This window comes from Plecotus auritus (assembly GCF_963455305.1).
Source record: "Plecotus auritus genome assembly, chromosome: 1".
Taxonomy (NCBI): domain Eukaryota; kingdom Metazoa; phylum Chordata; class Mammalia; order Chiroptera; family Vespertilionidae; genus Plecotus; species Plecotus auritus.
Window position 1 is genome coordinate 244,506,363 of NC_137770.1, and position 27,265 is coordinate 244,533,627.

At 54.8% G+C, this 27,265-nt stretch overlaps 1 protein-coding gene across 1 annotated transcript; it reads left to right on the top strand.

Moving 5' to 3' along the window:
- The first annotated feature begins 12 nt into the window (after nt 1-12).
- On the top strand, nt 13-18,158 carry ZBTB49 (zinc finger and BTB domain containing 49). Its single transcript, XM_080679520.1, has 8 exons — nt 13-141; nt 3,418-3,588; nt 4,945-6,047; nt 8,864-8,910; nt 14,206-14,279; nt 15,424-15,506; nt 15,589-15,750; nt 16,966-18,158. Exons 2-8 carry the CDS (start codon nt 3,437-3,439, stop codon nt 17,640-17,642), a joined length of 2,298 nt encoding a protein of 765 aa, XP_080535646.1. The 5' UTR covers nt 13-141; nt 3,418-3,436; the 3' UTR covers nt 17,643-18,158.
- The last annotated feature ends 9,107 nt before the right edge of the window (nt 18,159-27,265 follow it).

The window sequence follows — 27,265 nt, forward strand, 5'->3', positions numbered from 1 at the left end:
TACCGGAAGCCGGAGGGCGGGCCCGGGCGACCGAGGGGGCGTTGTCGGGATGGTTCCGCAGCCCCGGGAGCCCCGCGAGCGGCTCTGGGGGCGGCGCGGCGGGTGAGGAGAAGGCGCCGGGTCCGAGAGCGGCGTCCGAGGGTAAGGTGGCCGCGGAGCCGGTAGGCGAGGGCGTGCGGGTGCCGCCGGGGGGAAGCGGCCCGAGAGGAGGCGGGCAGGGCATGGAGCCGCCGCCCCCGCATCCCGGGCACCGCGAGGCGCGGCGGAGAGCTGCCGGTCGTGCGGGATTCAGCCGCGGTGGCGCCGAGCGCTGGCTCCGGGACACAGACCCGGTGTCGCCCCTGCCGCGGGGCCTTCGCCTTCGTGCCGCTCCTTCGGCCTGGAAACCCCACCCGCTTCCCCACCGGCCTCCCGCTCGGCCTGGTTCTCGGAGCAGGCGGCAGCGAAGGGGCTGCCGCTTATCCTGAACCGGTCTCGGTCCTCAGACGGGCTGGCGTGCCGTGGTGGTCGCTGAGTGGGGTGTGAGCAGAGGGCTGTGAGAGATGTTCCCAGGGGGGCGTGTGTGGGGGACCAGGAGGGTTTGGCCGGCAGCGGAGTGTCGGGCCTGGAAGAGAAGGCGTATTCCCTGCTAGAGCTGCCCTCACAAAACACCAGAGACTGGGTGGCCGAAACCACAGACTGGGAGTGAGAAGTCCAAGGCCCAGGGGTGGGCCGTGTGGCTTCTTCCTAGGCTGCTCTTCTTGCGGGCCCACCGCCCTGTGCTGCCCTCCCCTGCTCTTTCCTGGGCAGGAGCATCCCTGGGGGCTCTGTGTCCACATTTCCTCCTCCTCTCAGGGCATCAGGCAGCCTGGATTCGGGTTTTAACCTAATCACCCTTTCAAGGCCCCCATCTGCAAACACACTGCTGTGGATTAGGGGCAGAGGCTGCTCAGATTCCGGGGGGGAGACAGCCACCGCTTCCCTTGGAGGAGTGAAGACTTGTGGCCACCTGTCACCTGCAGGTGCCTCGCTGTCCCCATCTACAGAGTGAGGGTGACAGTTCAGCCTCTCTTACTGTGACTCTGATATTAAATGAGGTGACTTGTTAAGGGCTTAGGATAGTGCCTGGTAGCATACAGGAGACATTTTATACATATTTGTTGTTATCATTATTTTTATTAAGTATATACATTGTTACTTATAGTTGTTACACATAGGACACATCCTATATAATAAAGAGCTAATATGCAAATTGTCGTCATGCCCTCATGCCGTAATGGGTCAGACACTCAACACTGGGGAGAGAGGAATGGGGACCAGCCAGGCACAGGTGAGCTCACGAGAGAGGAATGGGGACCAGTCAGGCTGTGGCCTGGGAGAGGGACAAGCCACCTGCACCGCGGTCCCGGGCACCAGCGGCTGTGCCTGTGCCTGCAGCCTGGGAGGGACAAGCCGCACGCCCTGCAGTCCCGGGCGCCAGCGGCTGCAGCCCAGGTGAAGCCGCCCGCCCATGGTCCCCTGTGGCTGCAGCCGGCCCAGGTCCTGGGTGCCTGCACACGGCCAGAGGGAGGGAATCCTGGGTCCCAGGTGTGGGGCGAGGCAGAGGCAGTTAAGGGCAATCAGGCCAGCAGGGGAGCAGTTAGGGGCTATCAGGCAGGCAGGCAGAGGTGGTTAGGGGCGATCAGGCAGGCAGGCATGCAGGCGAGCGGTTAGGAGCCAGCGGTCCCGGATTGCGAGAGGCAGTCTAACATCCCCCCAGATTGGAGAGGGTGCAGGCCGGGCTGAGGGACCCCCCCCCCCAGCCACACACACACACACACACACACACACACACACACACACACACCGTGCACAAATTTCATGCACCAGGCCTCTAGTAAGAAATATAAATTACCAATTCTTTTTCTAGAGGCTTTTTATAAGGGACTTACAGGATTAACGTGGTGAAACTATTAGATTTAAAAATATTTTTATTGATTTCGGAGAGGTAGGGAGAGATAGAAACATCATTGATGAGAGAGAATTATTGATTGGCTGCCTCCTGCATGTCCCCTACTGGGGATCGAGCCCGCAACCCAGGCATGTGCCCTTGACTGGAATCGAAACCAGGACCTTTCAGTCTGCTGGCTGACGCTCTATCCACTGAGCAAAACTGGCTAGGGCAGATTGATTATGATTTTTATTGTCAAAGTAAATTATGGAATAGTTCACGATTTTGCAGATCTTCAGGACTCTGAGGGTCATTCCAAAGAATTGTTCCCCTTGTCACCTCTGTATAGCTAGAAGAGTCCAGTGTCCATTCAGAACATTTGCTGCATTTCAGCATTGAAGTCTGGAGGCAGGTTTTGTGTTGTGTTTTCTAACATCCTTTTTCTCACGGGCAGTAGCATCGCCCACGAGCACTGCCGGGTTTAGGAACCAGAATTTAAATGCTGGCGTTGGAACATAAGTTTTATCATCACGGGCATGTTGCCTAAACTCCCATTTCTTAATTTCCTGACTTGTAAAATGGCCATAATGGTTCTTAGTGCGTTATTTGAGTTAACGTGTATAATATGCTTAGCACAGTGCCCGGCCTGTAGTAAGCAGTCAATAAGTGATACTAATCATAGTAAACCAGGAAGCCTTTCTTTCCTGGCAGCCAGTGGGGTAGGGGAGGTGACTGATGACTCAGCCATTTGGCTGCTCCGTACCTCTGAGGATTCAGCACTAGGGACAGTGCCCCACCGCCTGACTGAGGCCCCCTTCCTGTGTCCCCTGTGGGAAGTAGCCACTCCCTGTGCTGCAGTGTGGCTCTTTGTCGATGACATTGCCTCTCGTCGCCGTGTCCTCTGACTGCCACCCTGATCTCAAACCAGGAGATCATGCCAGCACCCCAAATCCACATACAGAAACTGAGCTTTCCATAAAGAAATAGGGGAATCAGAACAAGGTGCCGATCTGAGGGCGAGGTAATGGGGGATAAGTTTTGGAGACTCTTAGTTGTGGGGTCATACAGTTACAGATGTTTAGCAGAAAGTTGGACATTTGCAACTGGTGGTTGAAGTTAAAATTTCAAATTTAGGACTTGTCTGCTTAGAACAGATGAAGGTCAGAGATAGATGTGATTGCCAAGGGAAAGCAAAGTTGGCTCAGTGCTGAGTGTTAAGGGACAGTAACCTTTGGGGGCTTGCAGGGGAGGAAGTATGGCAGATCAGGGCCATAGTAAGAGGAGCAGAAGCGTTCTAGGGACATTTTTATCTCACAGGTAGTTCCATTGACCAGCACTGGTTAAGATGCTTAAGAAACTACTTGTTTTGTTTGTTTGCATGTTTGCTTTTTAAGCTGCGGTGACAGGGACTCATGACAGTGAACCACACAGCTCAATCCGTGGACTTGGTGCCGTTTAGTTCCCAGTCTTGTCATCGAAACTCATGTTTTATCTGCGTCCATGTGCAGGTCTCCTGAATGCCCGAGCATGGACCCGGTGGCCACGCACAGCTGCCACCTCCTCCAGCAGCTGCATGAGCAGCGCATCCAAGGCCTGCTCTGTGACTGCATGCTGGTGGTGAATGGCGTCTGCTTCAAAGCACACAAAAATGTCCTCGCAGCCTTCAGCCAGTACTTCAGGTGCGATTTCAGTCTTTGTTCTTCTCACTGTACAGAGAGTATGTTTTTATTGATTTTAGAAAGAGGAAGAGAGAGAGAGAGAGAAACCATCAATCAGTTGCCTCCCGTATGCACCCCGGCTGGGGGGTCAAACCCACAACCTGGGCTGTTTGGGGAAGCAGGTGACTGTATCTGATAAAATGTCTCCCACAACGTTGCAAGACAACTTACCTAACTTAGCTTGGTATTTTACACCATACAGATTCCTTCCCCGGTGAATTTGACTTGTGCCCAGAATAAAGTGTGTAGGCTTTATGGAAGGGTGCCCTTTTTTCCCGCATTAACTCATAGGGCTTTTCTCACTGCTGATGTATGGACCATTGGGTTGCTAGACAGCTAGAGGAACGACTGAGTACAAAGTGAGCGCGTATCAGGGTCCTCGAGCAGTCACATTCAGAGAGACAGCAGAATGGTGGTGCCAGGGGTGAGGGAGGAAGAGTGGGAGTTAGTGTCTAATGGGAACAGAGTTTCTGTTTGGGATGATGAAAAGGTTCTAAGAATGAATGCATAAAGGTGATGGTTGCACAACATCATGAATATACTTTATGCCACTGAATTTGCCATTTGAACCATAATTAAATGTTTAATATTATGTAATTTTTCCACAATTAAAAATTAAGATTAAAAAAGTGAATGTAGCCCAGCTGGTGTGGCTCGGTGGTTGAGCATCGACCTATGAACCAGGAGGTCACCGTTGGATTCCCGGTCAGGGCACAGGCCCAGGTTGCAGGCTCGATCCCCAGTAGGGGGCATGCAAGAGGCACCTGATCAATGATACTTTCTCATCGTTGATGTTTTTACCTCCCCCTCCCTCTCTGAAATCAATAAAAATGTATTTAATAAACAAAATGAATGTATACTGAGGGTTAGTTTATTATAGCTATTTTTATTTTTAGACTTTTTAAGGCACTTAGATATGGAAATATTTTTATATGTGTTTTATGCCTAAAATAAAATACATGATTGGTCAGACACAAACAGGAAGTAGTGAAAAATGTGTGTCCTTTAGTTTTCTGTACTCTATATACTATTAATGCATATGGGTAATTACAGTTGATAAAAGAGCCATGAGTATATTGCAAAATCTTCCTTGGATATCTACTTGGAAGTTTGGATATTCATCACACTCATTTATCTGAATTGCTTTATTGGATGACTTGCCAGATTTTTTAAAAGGGTTAAAGCTCACTTACTTATAAAATTCTGGCACTTATAGAAGTATTGCATTTTGAATATTAGTATGAGTATTATTTGTAAGAGAAAGTGAAGAGCGTGTATGAATTGTTAACACTGAAACAGGCATCTTTGTTTTATCAGGAGCCTCTTCCAGAATTCTCCCGGCCAGAAGAACGATGTGTTTCACTTGGATATTAAGAATGTAAGCGGCATTGGGCAGATCCTGGACTTCATGTACACATCTCACCTGGACCTGAACCAGGACAATGTGCAGCTGATGCTGGACACAGCACAGTGCCTGCAGGTTCAGAACGTTCTCAGCCTGTGTCACACATTCTTAAAATCAGCCCCTGTGGAGCAGCCACCCGGCATGCCTTGTAGTAGTGCGTTCTCCCCGCAGGGCGCTCTGGCTCCGGACACCAGCTGTGCTCTCAGCGAAAGCTACTCTCCTCACCTACTGCAGGCGTGTTCGGCAGACGTGCAGCACAGTAAGGCCTTGGACGAGCCGCACTCTCAGGCGCCACCGTCGGGTCACCTTCATCACCCTGCAGGCGAAGCGTCGAAACTAGGCCCTGACACTTTAGACGGCAGCTGCACAGAACTGCCGCTCAAACAGCCGAATTACTACTACAAACTCAGAAACTTGTACAGTAAGCAGTACTATAAACAAGCCGCTTGTCCCACCAGTCACGAGAGAATAACCGAGCAGCCTTTCACTGGCAGCCCATCCACAGGCCCGGCTGCCGTGGAAAACCAGCCTTGTGCTGTCAGTCATTCCGAATGCACCCTGCAGTCCGCGGAGCACCTGCCTTCCAACTTCCTGGCCCAGCCTCTGAGTGAACCTGCCCCAGACCCTGAGTCAGACAGCACGTGCCAGCCACCCACCAAACAGATGAGGCTCAAAAAGGCCGTTCACCTTAAGAAGCTCAATTTCCTGAAGTCACAGAAATCTGCAGAGCAAATGGCTGAACCCACGTCGGATGAGGGTCTAACCCAGAGGATTGGCCCTGCTAGTGACACCATAGAGAAAGCCAGCAGTCAAAGCGCTGGGGAGAGGGAACACGAAGAGCCCGGCAGTTCGGACAGCTTTCCCTGCATTATCAAAACGGAGAGGCCCGAAGACCTGGAGGCTCCGGAGGACCAGTCTCAGATGCCGCAGTCCCAGTGGCAGTACGCGTGTGACCTGTGTGGGAAGCCTTTCAAACACCCGAGCAACCTGGAGCTTCACAAACGGTCCCATACAGGTACACGCACACTGACCCGGTGCCCGCGGGCCGGACAGGGACGAGCGCAGACCACACGGTGCCTGCTCCTCTTTGTAAGAAGTTTTGCTGTTGCGTTGACATTTGCACACAAAAATAATCAAGATTGAGAGTGAACTATTTTTTCATATTTTTGGTGATGCCTCTTAAAGCGTAATCTATAGATACTTTCATAGAGCCAGTTTTAAAAGATGTCACACTTCATTCTTATTTTCATTAGGTTTTTATGACAAACTTCCCATCTCTAAAGAAGTATAGTAAATTATTTTGATGGACTGAAATTTTCAAGTTCTGAAACAGATAAGCGATATTTAGTTGTCTCTTTAGAATTAGATTAAGTTTATTCTTTAAAAACGTAGGTCAATTCAGACTAAAATAATTTAGTTTGAGTAATTCTAAAAGTTCTCTGGAAAAGTAACGTGAATATCAGATTTTAAAGATTGTGATTCGGAAGGTGGGAGGTAAACTTTTTAATAAGGATCAGCTTTAACCATTTGATATTTTCAAATGAAAGTTCTTCCATTGAATTTTCAAAGTTTTATTTCCTTAATTCATACCTCCTCCCCTTTCCAAAAAGTTTATTTTTTCCAAAAGCTTTTTTAAAAGTGTTATACAGCACATGTACGTTACCTCATACAGTACGTATGTGTTACTTCCTGCACGTAAACAGGATGGCTCTAGTACACACTGCAGGTGAATGGCAGTTACCTTATAGGCATGAGAAGTGATGGGCTACAGATGCTTCCAGAGGAACTGCTTTTAAGATGTTTGTGCAATTGCAATTATTGATGTGACATTCTGCTGGCACTGACTCCTGGCGTGTCTAGGTGTTTCCCACCCCAGTGCATTGTGGAGAGACTTATTTAAATATTTATGAAAGCCCTTTATAAATTGTAATGTATTTGAATATATAATGTATTACCTTTATTGTTACTAGTAGTTCAGCAGTATTCTTCATATGAAGGCAGTATCGCTGATTCAGTTTTGCCCTGAAAAAAAACTTAATTTAGGTCATTCTATTTGCTTAAGTTTCCTAGAGCCTCATGATCAGTATAATTTTTGAGAAACCTGTCTGTTCAGCTTTAAAAGTTAAATTGTTTGTTCTTTTGAACAATAGTGTCATCCGTGATGGCAGAGATGCTCACTTGGATGTAAATACCCTATTGAGAGAGCAGTGGTCCTCGACCTACAATCTGAGGCGCTCTCGCAGGGTCTGTGAGGCCGGACTCTTTCTGCCACCGTGTAGGATGTTACTTGCCTTGTCTGTCTTCTCCCACAAGTGCAGGGGAGTCGGCTGAAGGCTGTCATCACTCGGGTGGCCAGTGAGATGTCTAGTCACGTGTTAAAAATCACTCCGTCTTCATTTCTAGTATGGACTGTGCTGACGGACGTAGCCCACATAAGCACACGCTTTAGGTTCTCAGTTAAGACTGTGAAGGGATCCTGAGAGCAAAGCGTCTGAGAACCACTGGAGGAAGGTTATCGATTCTGGCCACTTGGGAGTCTTAATAACCAGTGGCCTCTTTTTTCAAACTCTTGGATCGCATAATGGGGGCTTTAACTTAACATTATCTATTCTCCCCATAATTTCCGACATAAATGTTGTCCCAGAATACAGAAGTAATATGATTATAATTATTCAGTCAGAAGCTTTCTGCCTGCTCCAGAAAGAAGCCACTGAAGAAGCCATTAAACAGTTTCATGAAAAAAATCCAAAGTAAAAGTGTCCTGGCAGGAGCCCAGAAAGCTGGCAGCCAGCAATGTACAAGGAAGGGGTGCTGTCCTTGTTAAAAGAGAGTGAACCACTTGTGGCAGGGGGAGGGGAAAACAGAAGGTTCTGGGTCCGCCAGCCTATTTATTAGTTACCTAGGTTCAGGGTGGCACCTGGAAGTAGACAGTTAAAATGATCATTTTCTGGAGGCCGTATTCAGGGCTGCTGCGGCCCCTTGGCAGAGTTCCATTCTCTGCAGGTTATTCTATACCAAAGTGTAATGACTTAGAGTTTCTAAAATCAGATGTGGCTCCCATAATGTCCTCTTGTTTTCCCCTGGGAGCATGACCACAGGCCAAATGGAGGGGAAGGGCTTTGCCCTGTCCCACCTTCAGGAGGTCCCTCTCGGTTTGGGGCTGTGCCATGTCCACACTTCACATGTGTGAATGAGACTCCAGTTCTCTTAAGAGCTAGTGGGAAAGTAAAGGAGTCAGGCTGAGGGACTGTAAACAGGTTCGGGCCCTTCAGCAAAGAAACTCACGGTTGATTTTCAAGCCCAAAACCTAGGCACGGTTTGAATGCTAACAAGTTAAGTTTGACTTCAACATAGATTTATATTTGGAGAACAATTTGATTTTCTTAAAATATATTTTTATTGACTTCAGAGAGGAAGGGAGAGGGAGAGAGAGAGAGAGAAACATCAGTGATGAGAGAGAATCATGGATTGGCTTCCTCCTGCACGCCCCACATGGGGGATTGAGCCCACAACCTGGGCATGTGCCCTTGGCTAGAATTGAACCCGGGACCCTTCAGTCTGCAGGCCGATGCTCTATCTACTGAACCAAACCAGCTAAGGCACAGTTTGATTTTTTAGAGAAAACTAATCACAGATTTCAGTTTGTCATCCCTGCCCACTAAGGATGAGAGACGAGGAAGAGGTGTGGACTCCCGTTTTCATACACTCGTGATGAGGAACGTAGTCTCTGCTTTGAATGGTGGGCACGGGATAGTTTAAATATTTTAAACAGAAGATGGTTGTGCAGATAATACAAATGATTTTACCAGCTGTTGTTTTGTTTTGTTTTAGGTGAGAAACCTTTTGAATGTAACATTTGTGGGAAACATTTCTCTCAGGTGGGAATACTTTTATTTATTGTTAATAATTGGAAACCTTAAACCTAGTGTTGATTTTTATTATAAACTAGAGGCCCGATGCATGAAGATTTGTGCAAGAATGGGCCTTCCTTCCCCTGGCTGCCAGCACTGCCTTCACTCCGGCCAGAGCTGCCTTTCCACCTTCCCAAGCTGCACAGAGGCCCGGAGTGGCTGGGGCGGTGCTGAACGCCTGCGTCGTCACCATGGCGATGACGCAAGCATCCTGCCCTGCCCCCAGCCACTCGGTGCCTGCGTATGCAAATTAACCTTCCATCTTTGTTGGGTTAATTTGCATACTCCTGATTGGCTGGTGGGTGTCGTGAAGGTACAGTCCATTTGCATCTTTCTCTCTTATTAGTGTAGACTGGTGGCCCGGTGCACGAAATTCGTGCACATTTATTTAAAGGGGGTTAATTAGAAGAAATATTTTAATATTGCTATTTGCCCTTTCTCTATAATAGAATTGTCAGAGATGAAAGAAAATTAGTAAAATGTATATGAAAATCTTCCTCCTGTCAGAGTCGGGCATGCTGCGGGACCCAGAGTCAAGTCCCTGCCCACCCGCGGCGCCTCAAAATCGCGCAAGACCCAGACCCAGCCGGCCCCACCCCCATTGGTCAAGATCCAGACCCGGCCGGCTCCACCCCATCAAGCACTGCTGGGCAGGGGTTGCAGCTTCAGGTCCCTTGGCCTGGCGCCGGGTGGGGGGGCGCAGCCTCAGGTCCCCCAGTGCACCCTCAGGTCCCCCAGTGCCAGGATGGGGGATGCAGCCTGAGGTCCCTCAGCCTGGCACCAGGGTGGGTGGCATGGCCTAAGGTCCCCCAGCCCAGTGCTGGGGTTGGGGGCACGGCCTGGGGTCCCCCGTCAAGCCCCGCCGGGCAGGGGGCGCAGCCTCAGGCCCCCTGGCCCAGCACCGGAAGCGGGGCGCAGCATCAGGTCCCTTGTCAAGCCCCACTGGGTAGGGGGCACAGCCTCAGGGTCCCTGTCAAGCCCCGCTGGACGGGGGGTGCAGCCTGAGGTCCCTAGGCCTGGCACCAGGGCGGGTGACATGGCCTAAGGTCCCCTGGCCTGGCGCCAGGGCAGGGGGCGCGGCCTGGGGTCCCCCGGTCCCCCATCAAGCCCCGCCGGGCAGGGGGCGCGGCCTGAGGTCCCCCGTCAAGCCCCACCAGGCAGGGGGTGCAGCCTCAGGTCCCCCGGCCTGGCGCCGGGAGGGGGGCACAGCCTCAGGTCCCCCGGCACCAGGGTGGGGGGGCGCGGCCTGAGATCCCCCGGCCCAAGGTCCCCTGGCCCAGCACCGGGGCAGGGGGCACACCTTGAGGTCCCCCGTCAAGCCCTGCCGGGCAGGGGGTGCAGCCTGTGGTCCCCTGTCAAACCCCGCCGGGCCGGGGGGGCACGGCCTCAGGTCTCCTGGCCCAGCACCGGGGTGGGGAGTGCAGCCTCAGGTCTTCCTGGCCAGGGCAGGGGGCATGGCCTGAGGTCCCCCAGCCTGGTGCTGGGGGCAGGGTCATGGCCTGAGGTCCCCTGTCAAGCCCCACCGGGCGGGGGGCATAGGCTCAGGTCCCTTGCCCCGGCCCAGCGCCACGCAGCCTCAGGTCTCTGCTGATTGCTCCTTAAGGCTCATTGTGGGGACTCGGCCTCCACTGTGGGTGCAGCCATCTTGTGTTACGGAAACTCCGCCTCCGCTGTGGGTGCCACCATCTTTGTGACCGTGTGATGGTCAATTTGCATATTCCCTCTTTATTAATAGGATAAGACATGCATTGGAGTTGTGAGAGAAGCCTCTGAAGGTATCTGTAACTTAAAGACTCTAGTCTATATCAGGAGAAAATGATTTTCAAGAAAACAAAACCCTAGTACGTTGGGGAAACATGCCATTTTTTGTAAGTGTGAGGACTCTGCACAGCCCACCCCTCCCCCGGGGGGTGCAGTCCTAGTACATCCCCTCTCAGGAATGCAGTAAACCATGTCGCGCTGCAGCTGGAGGCTGCAAATTAGGCTGGGCTGCATTCAGACAGAAGTCGTCTTCCCATTGGGACTGTAGACGTTAGGATGTTGGACAACAGACCAAACAGTTTTCATTCCCTGCTGTTGCTACCTTGTAGCTGATCTTTATTAAGATGGAGCATTAAATCTCTCATCCAGCCAATGTTTATTGTGTCCGATGGGCTGTGTGCTGACCTGGGCCCTAGGCCTAACGGAACCTAGAGATGCAGTGTCGTGGAGAACATTTTGAATGCAGGCTGCGGGGACCTCTTTTTCCTTCTGAAACAAGATAGCTATTCACCCCCGGATGCCGGGCCCTGCGCTGTCTGCAGCTCAGTCCCTTCCCCAGTCTGCTCTGTAAGATGGGAACAGCACTCCTTCATAAGGACGTTGTGGTGATTACATGAAACACTGCTTGCAACTTGGTCAAGTGCTTCATTCATAGTAGCATCTTAGCACTTGACAGCTATTATTGTTATTACCTCTTGCCAGAGTTTTCATGGATCCAGCTATAGATAGGTAATTTCTAAGATGTGATCTATGTCCTTAGCATATAATTAGAGCATAGCAAAGTTTACTACAACTAAAAACATAACAAAGGTCAAACAATCTGGGCCCCAGGTTGCCACATAATTTGGTATAAATTATCTGAATGCATTATTGGACATTTTTGCCTGAAATTTTCCATTATTTAATGTACTTTTATATCATTTATTAAACTAATATGTGCTCCTTTTTGTGGGGAAAGATAATTATTTCCATTATTCATTTCCACTATTAAATACCTAAAGAAACATTTAAAAAATTTTTTTTCAGTATGCTTATTATAATATTGAGTGGAAGACCATTCGATTATATTTACTTGGAAAATAAGCAATTGTATGCTTGACTTAAAAAGGGAAAATGCAGCATTGCTAGGAATGACTCAGGGACAATTTCCATCTTAATACATAGTTTACAAAATAGCTGGAAAGGAGGGATCTCATTTAACAGCTGAGCAGACGGTGCTGTTTGAATTGTTACATGACTGATGAGCTTTTCTGAAATTTGGAAGTGACTGACCTAACACAGACAGTGGTGCGTTATCGTAACTCCAGCAAGCTGTTTCCTGAGGGCGAAGTGGCCTTTGTCGCACTGAGTGTTCAACACAAGCTAGGTTAGCCACAGAAATGTGCTGTCCTCAGGTTTCCCCGCAGGTAAGACGGCAGCTCACACACGGCGTTAATTCCCGGCCCAGCTGAGTAACGAGCACCCACCTTAGCTGAACCTCGTTTTCATCTAGAAAATAGATTTCAGTGCCAGTTACTAAGGGTAACATGATAATGTGTGTGAAGGCCTAAGTAGACCAGATATATATTGCTACTAGCATTTGTCGCTTCATACTATTATTTCTTTTAAATGTGTTTTTATTGACTTCAGAGAGGAAGGGAAAGAGAGATAGAAACATCAGTGATGAGAGAGAATCACTGATCAGCTGCCTCCTGCACAACCCCTGTCATGTGCCCTGACCAGGAATTGAGCCGTGACCTCCTGGTTCATAGGTCAACACTCAACCATTGAGCCACACTGGCTGGGCGGTCACTCTATTATTGTTATTCATAGTCATTCTGTTAAAAGCTGGGTATTTCCCAATATTTTGCCAAGTTCTTTTTCTTTGGTTACCTAAAATAAACCTGAGATTTTGTGTAAACCATATGTATCATATTCTAAAAGGCAGGATGTAACACAGTGTTTCTCAGTGTCTGACAGACAGAAAGACTTCCATGTCATAACAGAAAATCCCGACCACAGTTTCTATTCCTGTACGTTTGTACGTTTCCACCCACAGGGGGACTTCAGACCCATTTTCAAACCTGTCACCATGAACTGTCTTTTGCATTTAATTTTTTTAAAAAGCTGCAGATTTAGCCCTAGCTGGTTTGGCCCAGTGGATAGAGCGTCGGCCTGCAGACTGAAGAGTCCCGGGTTTGATTCCTGTTAAGGGCACACTCCCCAGTAGAGCAAGTGCAGGAGGCAGCAGATCAGTGTTTCTCTCTCATTGTTGATGTTTCTATCTTTCCCTCTCCCTTCCTCTCTGAAATTAATCTATATATATAAAAGCCTAATATGCAAATTGTCCCTTTGGGAGTTCGACCAGGAGACCGGGAGTTTGATCACTCGCTATGATGTGTGCTGACCACCAGGGGGCAGTGTGAAACAAAGGGAGGCCCCAGCTGGCAGCTGGAAGGCCTCGATTGGCCCTGATCACCCGCCAGGCCTAGGGACCCAACCTGTGCCCTGAATTTCGTGCACCAGGCCTCTAGTAAAAAAACATTTTTTTTAAAAATGCAGATTTACAAAGCCAGGTGTGTTAGTTGGTATTACTATTCACTCCCCCTTCTTGGCTTATTCTGTGCATAATGCCTGAGCATTGTTTCCCATGGGTATCCTCACTTATTTCAGTGTTTACTTTTAACAGAACTCTATAAAAAATTCAGTAGGGGTGTGACAGACCGAGACTGCTAATTGAAGTCTCCGCAGTGGGAAATTCTGCCTCCACGTCCGAGTTGGAAGCAGTAGCCGGAGTGCTTAACGTCTGAGGCATCTGCAGCCTCAGCCTCGCTGCGGGCAATTTAATGTTGATGGCCTATGCTGAGCTCTGGCAGCTGCTCCGTAAATAAGGCGTTCTGGGTAAAGCCCTGCTGGTGTCAGAAACCAGGAGCCTGGAGTCCCTGCCATGGAGGGCTGCAGTGACTCCTGACTTCATTTCTGCACACAGGACAGCGTGACAGCCCGCCACGCAGAGCAGCCGCTGCGGGGGGAGTGCTGCTCGGGGAGGTCTGACCTTTACTAACCAAGGCATGTGTCTCAGGGAGAAACAACGAACAGGGAGTAGCCACGTGCAAGCGCTGCTGCTTTTCACAAGCGCTACTTGCATATAGGTGGTCCGAGTTTAAAAATGCACGAAATAATACATCAAGGTCTGTTTCAAGTACGAGCTTGGCAACCTCCACAGCACCCTGCACTGTGTCGCCCATTGAAGAGAGCAGCGGCCCAGGGCAGGCCCGCGATGGGGCGGCCAGTGCAGCCTTGGCCCAGGAGCACAGTGGAGAAACCAGGGTGGGGACACCCCAATTAGAACTGGGCAGTCCTTCCTCTTGCATGTGGCTCCTCCTGAGTTGTGTGTCTACTCTTCCTTGGAAGGTGGACTGGGACCCGATTGAATCTGCCAGTCTTCCATTTGAATGGATGTGACCTGTTTTTCAAAAACCCTTTCGTTATTGGTATGCTTTTGCTTCTCCTCTTTTGCAGGCAGGTAACTTGCAGACTCACTTGCGTCGGCATTCTGGTGAAAAACCCTACATCTGCGAAGTCTGTGGCAAGAGGTCAGTGCCGGGGCTGTCCCTGCCTGTAGGAACCGCTCTGGTCCGGTCTCCGTGGAAAGCAGTGCGCTGCGGGCTCGCACACGGGCCGCGTAGGGCTCACTCCACGGAGGAGCACAGGCCCATCGGACCCTCTGTGGAGCCTTGCATGTGACCCACGAGTAACAAAGGGGCAAGGACGGTCATTCAGAGAAGGAACACCCAGGACCGAAGTCTTAGAAAAGGGCTTTTCCATGACGCAGAGTGATTTTACACTGAAATGTCCGTTCTTTCTAAAAATGGCTGTGAAAACAGACCAACGCCCTCGGAGTTAGTGCCTAGCAGGGACGTGAGACGTGCAGCCTGGCCACCCAGCCCGGCCTCAGGCCGTGGGAACCAGCAGCGGGAGGGCAGGCGGAGCTCAGCCCAGGGCACTTGGCGCAGCCTCACTGGCGGTGAGGTGCCGTGAGGAGAGGGTCCCCCCGGCGTGCGCACGCTGGCCGGCGCCCCCTCCCAGGGGTCAGATATCGGAGTCCACTGCTCTCCCCTGACGGTCACGCTGGACACCAGGCACCAGCCAGGACCGTACCAGTCACATGGCTTTATAGCCGTTCATTTCGCCGTCCGTCCAGGCAGCACCCGTCAGCCACCTGCTCTGGGAGTGCTGTGATGGCCGCATGCAGAGTCTCGGGGCCGGCAGGGAGAGCCTGTGCAGGAAGCAGGGCGCGGTGGGAACACCAGGGGGCTGCTCGTGGCGCAGTCCCAGGAGAACCGGTGTCTCTGTGGGTGGTAGAAACCAAGAAGTCACACCTTCCCAGCCTCACGTGCCTCCCTGTTGTCATTCCTCTGGGTGGTGGGAGGGAACATGCCTGGATTTCCGATCTCAGGCCTGGGCGGGAATGACTCCCTGAGCTGAGCCCTCGGTGGCCATCTCTGAAGAAGGAAGATGGATGCGGCTAGGTAGAAAACGTGTTTCACAAACGCAGCCCTGCATTATTGCCTGCTTCCCTTTCAGAGGGGGGATGGTAAAGATACTCTAAGTGCCCATTTCCATGAAGTCAGGCGCTCTGATCACACCCAGGAAGGCGGGCAGCGGCCCTCCGTGCCTCGCGCTGCCCGGGCACAGGGACACGGACAGGCTCTCAACTGCGTTTCACATCCATCGCAGGTTTGCAGCCTCTGGGGATGTCCAGCGTCACATCGTCATTCACTCGGGGGAGAAGCCGCACCTGTGTGACACCTGTGGCCGAGGTATGGCTGCGCTTCCCTTTTCTTCCCGAAGGCACTGCCTGGAGGGTGCGGGCCCTGCCTGACCCTGTCCTGGTCTCTCCAGGCTTCAGCAACTTCAGCAACTTGAAGGAGCACAAGAAGACGCACACGGCTGACAAAGTGTTCACCTGCGACGAGTGCGGGAAGTCCTTCAACATGCAGAGGAAGCTGGTGAGGCACCGGGTCCGGCACACGGGGGAGCGGCCCTACAGCTGCACGGCCTGCGGTGAGTGACGCACAGAGCAGGCCGCCCGTCCCGTCCCGTCCCGTCCCGTGTGGTAACTTGGGACGGGGCCCCGGGCCACACTGTGTCAGAGAACTGTTTGCAGAGACAAGGACGCAGTTGTTCTAACTGCTGTCTGATCACCACTGGATTGAAAATTAAAAACCTGGCTTAGAATTGGCGCCACTAGGTTAGCTGCTCTGCACCAGTAGCAGCGCCTTCCCTCCATATGTCACTGCCCCTTCCCTTTCTCATGCACGCCGCCGCCTCTTCTCCCCTCAGAACACTGGGCAGGCCTCTGCCTCTCGGTGCTTCCTGAATTCTTACTGAGCTCAATGAAATGCCAGTTGCCTCTTGCTTTGACAGGCCTTTTATTTCTAGGTTAACAGAAAAAGTCCCCAAAGTGTAACACGTGGGCATTGACATCTAGTTTTGTTCAAAGGCAGTTTTTTTTATTTTTTTATGTTTTTTTTTATTTTATTTATCTTTATTTTTTTTAATTTCTTTATTGATTAAGGTATTACATATGTGTCCTTATTCCCCCATTACCCCCCACCTCCCATTCATGCCCTTACCCCCCTGGTGTCTGTGTCCATTGATTAGGCTTACATGCATGCATATAAGTCCTTTGGTTGATCTCAAAGGCAGTTTTTTTAGATAGCCCACCTTTGCTTGACCAGGGCTGGAGAGCCGAGAGTTCAGATAGAGTGACATGCAGACGAGGGAGCAGTAAAACATCCGTGTACGTACGTGCGTAGTGTTCACTCCTTTGTAATGACGTTATGACTTCTATAAGGTTATTGACCCCTTACCAACTCTGACTGTGGGACAAATCCCCACCTTGATGCTATGCGCAGCGAAAGGAACTAGAACCGGGGAAATTTGGGCAGAATTGTAGTGAGAGCTGCGTGCACAGATGCCGTGAGGAAAGTGTTTTTTGTGATAGACCAGCTGCTCTGGGTTCGCAGAAATTTAGACTCAACTGGCAGGGTTTTCCAGCACCCACCAGCCAGCAGGGTGGGCAGCTGCCTGCCCAGCAGGGGCTCCTGTGCAGGCAGACAGGGTCCAGGAGGCTGGCACTGAGAGGCCCCACCCCCAGGGGGCAGGTGGGAGGGGGCTGCTGGGGGCAGAGGGGAGAGACTGGCAGAGCGGGTGGTGGCAGGCTCCACTCCACTCTCGTCCCAATGCCCACTTCTGAGGTGACCCCTCTCTGTGCAGGGAAAAGTTTCGGGGGATCCGGTGACCTCCGCAGGCACGTCCGCACGCACACCGGGGAGAAGCCGTACACGTGTGAGATCTGTGACAAGTGCTTCACCCGCTCGGCCGTGCTGCGGCGGCACCGGCGGATGCACTGCCGCGCGGACGATGGGGGCCGGGACGCGCTGCGGGAGCTCGCCCACGCCATCAAGGCCTCCAGCCTGGACAAGGCTCCCAGCTCCGACTCCTTCTCCCAGGACGTGTCTGTGACTTTGGTGCCCGTGTCTGTGAAGCTCCCCATCAACCCGGTGGACGAGCCCGGGACAGAATTTGATGGACACTCTGCCGGCTCCTACTGTAAGTTCCGGTCCACGCCTCAGCCACGTGGGGTCGGCCACCCGGAGAAGCTCAGTGCGGATCCTGGCAAACTCGCCAAGGCCCCCGGGCAGCACACGCAGCCTCAGGCCTTCGCTTACTCAGCCGCCGACGCCTCCACCAGCGACGGGCCGCCGCCCACGGACAGCATGGCCATCGTCCGCCCATCTCTGGCCACTCTGGACAATCACTGTGGCGACCCCCTGGGCAGCCGGGTGTCCGGCGCGGCGCACAGGAACTCAGAAGGCCCCTTCTTCTCCAGCATGACTCTGTGGGGGCTGGCGATGAAGACGCTGCAGAACGAGGGCGAGCTGGACCAGTGATGGCGGCGCCTCAATGCCAGCGCCAGCGATGCTGATGCCGTGACGCCGACCGTAGTGATACCAACGCTGCCATACTGCTCAGCTGCGGACTCTTTTTCCAGGAGGCCGGTGTCCAGGAGGCAGCGGTCCCCTGCACCGCCCTCTCACCAGCCTGACGTGACACGGGGGACGGGTCCCTCCTGATGGGGCCGGCAACTGGAAGCTGCCTGAGCGTGGGGGTTGGGAGGAAAGGCCCCGGCTCTCTGTGGAAGCAGACGCTAGAGTGGGAGCTGGGGAAGCCGTCCACTGACTAGTTGGCATGATGGCGGGTGGACTTGGGGGCAACTACTGTACATTGTGGTCATGCTAAAGGGAAAACACATATATATATGTATGTATATATGTATATATATATACACACACATAAAATACAAATATTTTTATGTGATTGAAATTTATAGCATTTTCTATTTACAGATTTTATTTGTATATGAAACTCATACTATAATTTAATTGGAATAAATGAAACTTGCCTTGCTATATAACGTTTCCTCCAGCATTTTTATTAACCTAAAGACCATAGTAGTAACAAAATGAAGGGGTCCCCCTTTAAGGACAGGTCCTGGTTCTGCTCGGCCATCCTGGGACAGTGGGCTCCAGACACCAGCAGAACTGAGCGCGTCCTGGCTGCCCCTCGCTGACCCCCCTGTGTAGGAAATTCTCTATCACGTTTATGAGCCTCTGGGGAGGGGGGTACCAGGCTCCCTAAAGCAAGGCGGCCTGACCCCAGGAGGGAGAAGGACAGCGCACCGAGTGTACTGCACAGCGCGGTGAGGGCAGTAGAAACAATCCACGCTTTCTCGCGTCTGCCCTTTGACCCGCCCCGGTGACCCCGGCAGGTTTTCTCTTTGTAGTTTCTCTTCTCTGGTTTTCTTTTTAAAAAAATATATATTTTATTGATTTTTTACAGAGAGGAAGGGAGAGGGATAGAGAGTTAGAAGCGTCGATCAGCTGCCTCCTGCACACTCCCCACTGGGTATGTGCCCGCAACCAAGGTACATGCCCTTGACTGGAATCGAACCTGGGACCCTTGAGTCTGCAGACCAATGCTCTATCCACTGAGCCAAACCGGTTAGGACACTGGTTTTCTCTTCTAGTCTGAGATGAACATCTCCGTCCCTCCAAGCATCCCATGACCCCTCGCCCACGGCACTGCCGCCCAGGTCCAGCTGCTTGTCGGCTTCCTAAACCCACCCCCCTCCCCCCAGCACACCTGCTGCCTGTGTGGGACTGAGTCGTGTCCTGTGATTTCAAAACAGGATCTGCACGTGAAAAGAGTCACCTGTGGCACAAGCAAGGCACTTGCCTGTAAAGCTGCACGGAGGACCAGAATGAAAGCACCCCAAACCCTGTCATTCCTCGCTGTGACTCAGAATTACAGGCCACCAATGAGACGCGGGGGGCGGGGTTTCGTAGAAAAGCAGCATGGCTGCAGATGAGAGTACCAGCTTTGAAGTCAGATTCAGGTTCAACTCCTGGTTTTCCCACCAGCCCTTGCACTCAGCCCAGCGAGGCCCGGGAGCAGACGGAGAGCCCGAGGTCAGGGGGCACAGCGCCCTGCACAGAGCCACGCAGCCAGTTCGGGGAGAACCTAGCTCTCCTGTGAACTCGTCCCTCCTCCCTCCCTCCTCCCACGGCGAGGCTGGGAGGTGTGCGGACGCCCGGCTGGGACAGCACACTGTCCGGTGCGTCATGTGCGTTCTCATTTACCCCTTCAACACCCAGGGAGGTGATGCTCTGTTACATCCTGGTATTTCCTTCCAGACGTTGCCTCTGCAATCAGACACAAATCAATGCACCACTTAAACATTTGTCAGTCACTTCTTTGCCTTTTCACAACGCAAATTGTCTTTCCTTTAAAAAAAAAAAAAGAAGGGTTAACATCGACACACTGAGTCCCTGCGCACAGTCCCGTCGCTCCTCCAGCCCGGCGTGCTGGTGCAGGCCCCGCACAGTTCTGGGATGGCGGACAGCACACCGCGGGGCTCCACAAACATGCCCTCTTTTCTGTGACTCCACCGACCAGGAGACCTGGCCCCGCGCTGGCTGTTTTGTGTGGGGTTTCCGTCCGGCCACCAGGTGGCGGCACAGCCCTCACCGTGAGCAGAGCCGGGGCCTGGGCACCTGCATTTTCAAAGCACGGGCGGATCACAAAGCTCATTCGCCCACCTGAGCCCCCCATGCTCCCCAAGAAGCCTGACCAGGTAGCATTCTCCTCCCCAGCGTGGAGGACGGGGCGTAAGAAAGGGAGTCACTTGCTCATTTCCTTCCTGAGGGCTGACGACATCCCCGCCTCAGTGTCCCAGGAAAGCATGAGGGGACATGGATCAGGCGGCCACGGTCCCGCCCTCCCTGGGTCTCGGACCTGTCTCACCACTGGTCACGAGACACCTGCGAGCGGGAGCTGCCCGCGCCCACTGTTGCACGCACAGCCTGGCTCTGTCCGCCCCCCGCACGGAGACAAGAATGGATGTACTAGCACCGCTGGGCACGGATCGTGGCGGGCAGAGGCGGGGAGGGAGGGGGGTGCCGGGGGGGCGGGAGGGGAAGGACCCGAGGGGAATAGTTCGCCATGAGGCCCGACTGTGGGAAGCAGCCTCAGTCCTGGGGCCCCGGGGGACCCCCCTGTGTAGGAAATTCTCTATCACGTTTATGAGCCTCTGGGGAGGGGGGTACCAGGCTCCCTAAAGCAAGGCAGCCTGACCCCCAGGAGGGAGAAGGACAGCGCACCGAGTGTACTGCACAGCGCGCTGAGGGCTGTAGAAACAATCCACGCTTTCTCGCGTCTGCCCTTTGACCCGTCCCGTGACCCCGGCAGATCCTGTGGCTTCCCCAGCCACTCGGGGACACACAACACGCACCCTTTCCTGGCTGTTAAAGGGCCAGTCCGCCGGCAATCAAGGCTGAAATCTGACATCTGATGTGAAGCATCAGTTCCCACGTGCAGGGTGTGGGCCGAGGTCCCATGTTCCTGCCAGCCCTGCAGGCCTCGGGGCACCCAGCTGCTCCTGGCCCCTGCATGGAGGGGGTGGGTGCTGAACGGGGGGCAGGCAGAGGGGAGGGGAGACAGGCCTGTCTTCGAAGCTGGTGGAGCTGACGTCTGTTCTCGGCCGCGGGTGCCCTGGCCACGGCAGACAGCCCACGCCTGCGCTCATTCCATGGGCACCTGTGTGGGTCCGGGGGCCTATCCCCCCCACCACCACCGGAGCTGCCACCGTGCCCGGTCAGGCCACCTGCACAGCTGCCTCTGAGGGGCCCCTGTGGTCAGCCAGCGAGGCCCTGAGACCCTGGCCTGGACCTGGGACCTCATTACGCCACGTTGCACAGCTGGGGGACCTTGCAGGGTGACTAATGGAGGGTCTGGGTTGTGGCGGGCACCTGCCGGGCCCCGGTGGCCTCGCAGGGGGAGGCAGAGGGAGAGGTGAGAACGTGCTTTTGGGAGCAGAGACGAGGCTGCGCGGCGGCAGGCCCAGCCCTGTGACCCAGACACCCACTCCGGGAGGTTCCACGGCGGCGCTGGGAGGAGACACATAGCCAGGGGTGTCCAGAGAACCGACAGATGCCGCCGGGCAGTGGGCTAGGCTGGCACACGCCCACCCCACGGGGCTGCTCCGGGACCAGGCCGGAGCGAGGCAAGAGGTCGGTGGCTGGAGCCAGCGCTGGGTGGCGAGGACCCGCATGCATGTCAGTTCAACCCGAGCATGAAATGGGCAGGGAGCCTGCAGGGGGCCAGAGCATCGGGCCAGGGTTTCAGTACAGGGATTTGCGAGGGGACACGCCAGGCAGCCCGTCACAGGGTGGCAGCTGAGTAACAGCCCCCCCCCCGCCCCGCCTGCGGGACCAGGTCCCCGTCCCGGGACCCAGGCCCGCCGCCTTCTGTGAGAAAGGGGCTTTGCAGATGGGGTTACGTGAAAGGCCCTGGGCTGTCCCTGTGGCCTGATGTCCTCACGGCAGTCCCCTGAGGGCGACAGGAGGGTGGGGCCGGGGAGAGGGCAGAGTGACAGTGACCGCAGCGGAGACGAGGGATGCCCTTCGAAGGTGTGGGCAGGGGCCACCCGCCAGGGGCCACACACACCGACCCCTCCGTGCCTGGCCTCGGTGCCTACGGCGCTTCCCCAGAGGACAGAGGGAAATACCGCTGAGGGTCCGGGCGAGCAGCAGAGAGCAGGCAGAGCCTGTCCGGCTCCCGGCTAGCGCGGAGCCCAAGTGACCTGTGCGACCCTGACCTTCCACCCTGCCCCGCTGTCACCAACCACCACCTGCCCCGCTGTCACCAACCACCACCTGCCCCGCTGTCACCAACCACCACCTGCCCCGCTGTCACCAACCCAAGAATGGAGAACCAGCCCGCAGTGTGCCCGCTGCGCCTGTTGGAAGGCTTTCCGGAGGGGGCTGTCCTTCAGGTCTTGGGAGAGGGAAACGGTCCTCCAGTCCCTGAACTCTGGGGGGGGGGGGGGGGGGGGAGTCGGGCCCGTGGGACAAGGTGGGGACAGCGTGGTTTGGGGTGAGCTGTGCTTGGTTCAGATCTGTGTTTGATGACTTCCTGCTGCTGTAAGAGGGGCAACAGTGCTGCCCCCCACCCCCCACCCCCCCGCCCGGCTGTGGTGAGGCTGGGAGAGAGGAAGTGCCCTGGGAACAGCGCCTGCGACCTGGTGAACCCCAGGCAGACGCGGTCCCCCTCCCGACACCGGACATTGGAGGAAGCTGGCTTTCCCGACCCCGAGGTGCTCTGCCGTTAGCAGTGGGGACACTGGGCTCGCTGAGGGTCCCATCCTGGCTGAAAGGTGATCTGATTCTTAGGAAAAGCTCCAGGGACGAAAGCCAAGACCTGTCCGCCGCCCAGCGGCCTCAGGAGCCGGTCACGGGGCAGCGCTGTCAATCTGTAGGAAAACAGCTGTATCCTGAGCGGAGCAGCCCGTCCCCGCCCAGCCTCCCGCTCCCTCGAACAGTCGCTTCTTTTGCTGGGAAAGTGTTTTCATTTCACACTCAGGGGTCTTTGTCGGAGGTTCAGAAACAACCTCTGGAGGCCAGGATGACACAGAGCACAAAGCAAATGTCTTGACCCTCCCCCCACCCCCACCCCCACCCCCACTTCCTGCCTATGAGGCAGAGGGTGGAGAAGCAATTTCACAAAGGCCCCTTGCTGGGACTGGAGGGGGGAGACGATCGAGCCTGTTTCTGCCCCCCCAGAGCTCAGAGGGCAGAGGGGAGGCACAGGCATACCTGACCCACCTGAGCAGGCTGCCCACCCCCACCTCCCGGCTAGGCGACCTTGAGCGAGGACTTGACCTTGGGAAGCCTCTATCTCCTCGCAGGTAGTGGCAGCTAATAAGGGTGCCTCCCTCACTCCCACAGCCGGGCAGGGGCGCAGGGGCTAGAGAGGCGTCTGCAGATTCGCACCCGCGGGCGTGTTCTTTATGCAGCGCGTCTGTGCAGCGGGTGCCCTTCTGGATTCTCGTGTGACTGATGGTCAGAGGAGGGACCCGGGCCTGGGAGAGGAATGACTGGCCCCACAGCAGGGAGGGGACCAGCGCCAGGTGTGACCCGGCCTGTGTGGCTTAGAGAATGGAGCGTCTTCTGAAGCTGTTCTCTCGCGTGTCACAGGCTGAGTTGTGTACCCCACCCCCAAACCTCATGTTCCAGTCCTAACCCCCGGACTACACAACGCGGCTGCGTTTGGGGATGCGAGGTGATTAAGTTAAAATGAGGCCACTAGGGTGGCCCTGATCCAATGAGACGGGTGTCCTTACAAGATGAAATGAGGACACAGACACACCGGGAGGGACGGCCATGTGAGGACACGGTGAAGACGGGAGAAGACAGCCGTCCACACGCCAAGGAGAGAGGCCTGGGGGGGACCAGCCTGCCTCACTGGCCTCAGCCTCCAGCCTGGTGGGGGCGGGGGGGGGGGGCAGCCTGCCTCACTGGTCTCAGCCTCCAGCTTGGGGGTGGGGGGGAAGGGGGGACCAGCCTGCCTCACCTGGCCTCAGCCTCCAGCCTGGGGGGGGCGGGGGGGGGGGGACCAGCCTGCCTCACTGGCCTCAGCCTCCAGCCTGGGGGGGGCGGGGGGGGGGACCAGCCTGCCTCACTGGCCTCAGCCTCCAGCCTGGTGGGGGCGGGGGGGGGACCAGCCTGCCTCACCTGGCCTCAGCCTCCAGCCTGGGGGTGGGGGGGAAGGGGGGACCAGCCTGCCTCACCTGGCCTCAGCCTCCAGCCTGGGGGGTAGGGGGGGGACCAGCCTGCCTCACTGGCCTCAGCCTCCAGCCTGGTGGGGGCGGGGGGGGGGGACCAGCCTGCCTCACCTGGCCTCAGCCTCCAGCCTCCAGGCTTTGTCACTGCGCCCGAGCTGAGAACATGGGAGCCTCAGGGGTGGGAGAGAGAGCCAGCCTGAGTGTGTGGGGATTTCTGGCGGAGCTGTGCCTCGGCTGATCTGGAAGCTCAGGGGGAGGGGCCGGCATGGAGGGCTTCTTCTGGTCCCGATCCCAGTCTCCGGCCCATGTCGCCCTGGGGTGCAGGCGCAGGCGGGCTTCCTGGGAAGCTCTCACCCTCTCAGCCAGCTCCATCCCTCCCGGGACCACCCAGCGCAGCCAGGATGCAGGGCCTCCCTAGCAGGTGCTCAGGCTCCTCCCAAGGGTGTGCGAGACACGCACACACAGGCACACACGGCATGTGCATACATACAACACACATGTACATACACGGGCATGCACATACAGCACACACATGCATATACATATATACACAGTGCAAAAATCACACATGCGCACACAAACACACATAAGTGCACACACAATGAACACATGCGCACACACATGCACACACACGTGCACACCCACATGCACACACAGCCCCAGTGTCACCGAAGCTGGCTGCCACAGTGGCAGAGCAGGGGCTCCGGGTTCGAGTCTCGGCCGTGCCACAGGTGGGGAAGGGCTATGACCATGGCCTGACTGCACACGTCCATCTCGAGGACGCCAATCCCTGTGAAGTCTTAACACGGACCTGTCACGTGACTGCCATCGAGTGTCAGCCATGAGCACCACGTGCCTCTGCCTCAGCGTCATTCTGCCCCCCACTGCCGCCAACTGCCAACGAGCAACCATTTGGCGAGCTGAGCACGCCTGTTTTCTTTCTTTTTTTTTTTTAAATATATTTTATTGATTTTTTACAGAGAGGAAGGGAGAGGGATAGAGAGCTAGAAACATCGATGAGAGAGAAACATCCATCAGCTGCCTCCTGCACACCCCCTACTGGGGATGTGCCCACAACCAAGGTACATGCCCTTGACCGGAATCGAACCCGGGACCCTTCAGTCCGCAGGCCGACACTCTGTCCACTGAGCCAAACCGGTTTCGGCGAGTACGCCTGTTTCCTGAGCTATAACTCACATGCCTAACACTCACCATCATCGCCAAGCGCACGAGGCCCCGGGGTTATTATATTCCCGGGCCGGGCCACCCTCGCCTGCCTCAGTGTAGACCAGTGGTCGGCAAACTCCTTAGTCCACAGAGCCCAATACCAACAGCACAGCGACTGAAATTTCTTTGGAGAGCCACATTTTTTAAACTTAAACTTCTTCTAACGCCACTTCTTCAACATAGACTCGCCCAGGCCGTGGTATTTTGTGAAGAGCCACACTCAAGGGGCCAAAGAGCCGCCTGTGGCTCGCGAGCCGCGGTTTGCCGACCACGGGTGTAGACTATCTCAGCGGCACCCCTCCGCCCCTCCCCCACCCCCCAGCTCCTCTCTGTCTCCGTGGATTTGCCTGCTCCGGGTACGTACTTCCCCGGGAAGCGGGGCCCCTCACGCAGCACCCGCCGGTAAGGCCCGGCTGCGCTGCTGCGGGTGTCGTGAGTCGTTCTTTGACCTGCGTGTGGTCATCCCCTCGTCAGCTCGGCACATTTGGGCTGTTCTCACGTTCCAGCTTTGTGACCGATGCTGTCATTCGCATTCACGCCCGCGGGTTTGTGGGAACGCGTGTTAATCCTAACCCAGGAGCGGCCCTGCGGGGCCAGGCGGGATGCACCTTCACGTTCCCATCGGCAGCTCGCGGGCGTTTTCTTCCCGTCTCGTCGCCACGCGTTATCGTCCCGGTGTCAGAGCCCTCGCTGCACTCCCGTGTCTGCGGCCTCTTCTTCTCCACGCCTCCCACACTCCCCTTCCCCCGCGGGGCGGGGCCTGGGTTCCTGACCTCACCTGGTGAGCTCCTTCCCCTTTTCTCTACCACCTGCAAAGGCTTCTGGGCGGCGGGGGGGGGGGGGGGGGGGGGGGGGGCGGGGCGGGGGGGGAGTACAAACATGCCGATGCTGTTTGTGGCCCAGGAACCTGCTCATCCCCTGGTCCGTTCCTCAGTTTCCCCACCTGTAAAAGGAGGTGTTGGATGCGATTGCAGGGGTGGGCAAACTTTTTGACTCGAGGGCCACCATGGGTTCTTAAACTGGACCGGAGGGCCGGAACAAAAGCATGGATGGAGTGTTTGTGTGAACTAATATAAATTCAAAGTAAAGGAGTGGAGGGGAGAGCAAGAGAACCGGACAGAACAGCCGGATCCGGCCCGCGGGCTGTAGTTTGCCCACAGCTGGATTAGGGTCTCACGCTCAAGGGCCTATGGGGGCCAAGCAGGCTAGGTGGCCCCAGGTGAGTGATGCACAGACGCATCCAAGGCAGGGGCGAGGCGGGCAGAGGCGGTTGCCGTATGGGAATGCCTTTTGTTTTTTTTAAATATATTTTATTGATTTTTTACAGAGAGGAAGGGAGAGGGAGAGAGAGCTAGAAACATGGATGAGAGAGAAACATCAATCAGCTGCCTCCTGCACACCTCCCACTGGGGATGTGCCCGCAACCAAGGTACATGCCCTTGACTGGAATCGAACCTGGGACCTCTCAGTCCCCAGGCCGACGCTCTATCCACTGAGCCACACCGGTTGTTAGCTAACACCACTCTTTACAAGAAAGCAGGCGCCCCTGCTGGGCGGCTCGGTTTGGTCGTCCGCACACCGAAAGGTTGCAGGTTTGATTCCTGGTCAGGGCACAACCCCTGGCCCAGGCACGTCCAGGAGGCAGTTGAGCCATGCATCTCTCTTACAGTGATGTTTCTCTCTCTGTCTTCCTCTCTCTCTCAAATCAGTGAACATACCTTTCAGTGGGGATAAAAAAAAACGGACAAAAAAAAGTGGGAAATCTGGGGTGTGCTGTGAGCTCTCTGGCTCTTAAACACTCCCCATAACTAAAAGCAATGAAAAGAGGCAAAGAAACGAAATCCATGCACGGGTGGGGTCCCTAGGCCTGGCCTGTGATCCGGGCCTGCGGGCTGGCAGCAGTTCCTGCGTTGAGTGTCTGCCCCCTGGTGGTCAGTGCGCATCATAGTGACCAGTCATTCCGGTCGTCCTGGTCTTTCCGTCATAACCGTTTCTTAGGCTTTTATCTATACAGATGTTTTTATTGATTTCAGAGAGGAAGGGAGAGGGAAAGATACAAACAACAATGACGAGGGCGAATCATTGATTGGCTACCTCGTGCATGCCACCCACTGGGGATCAAGCCCGCAACCCGGGCATGTGCCCTGACCAGAATCGAACCCGGGA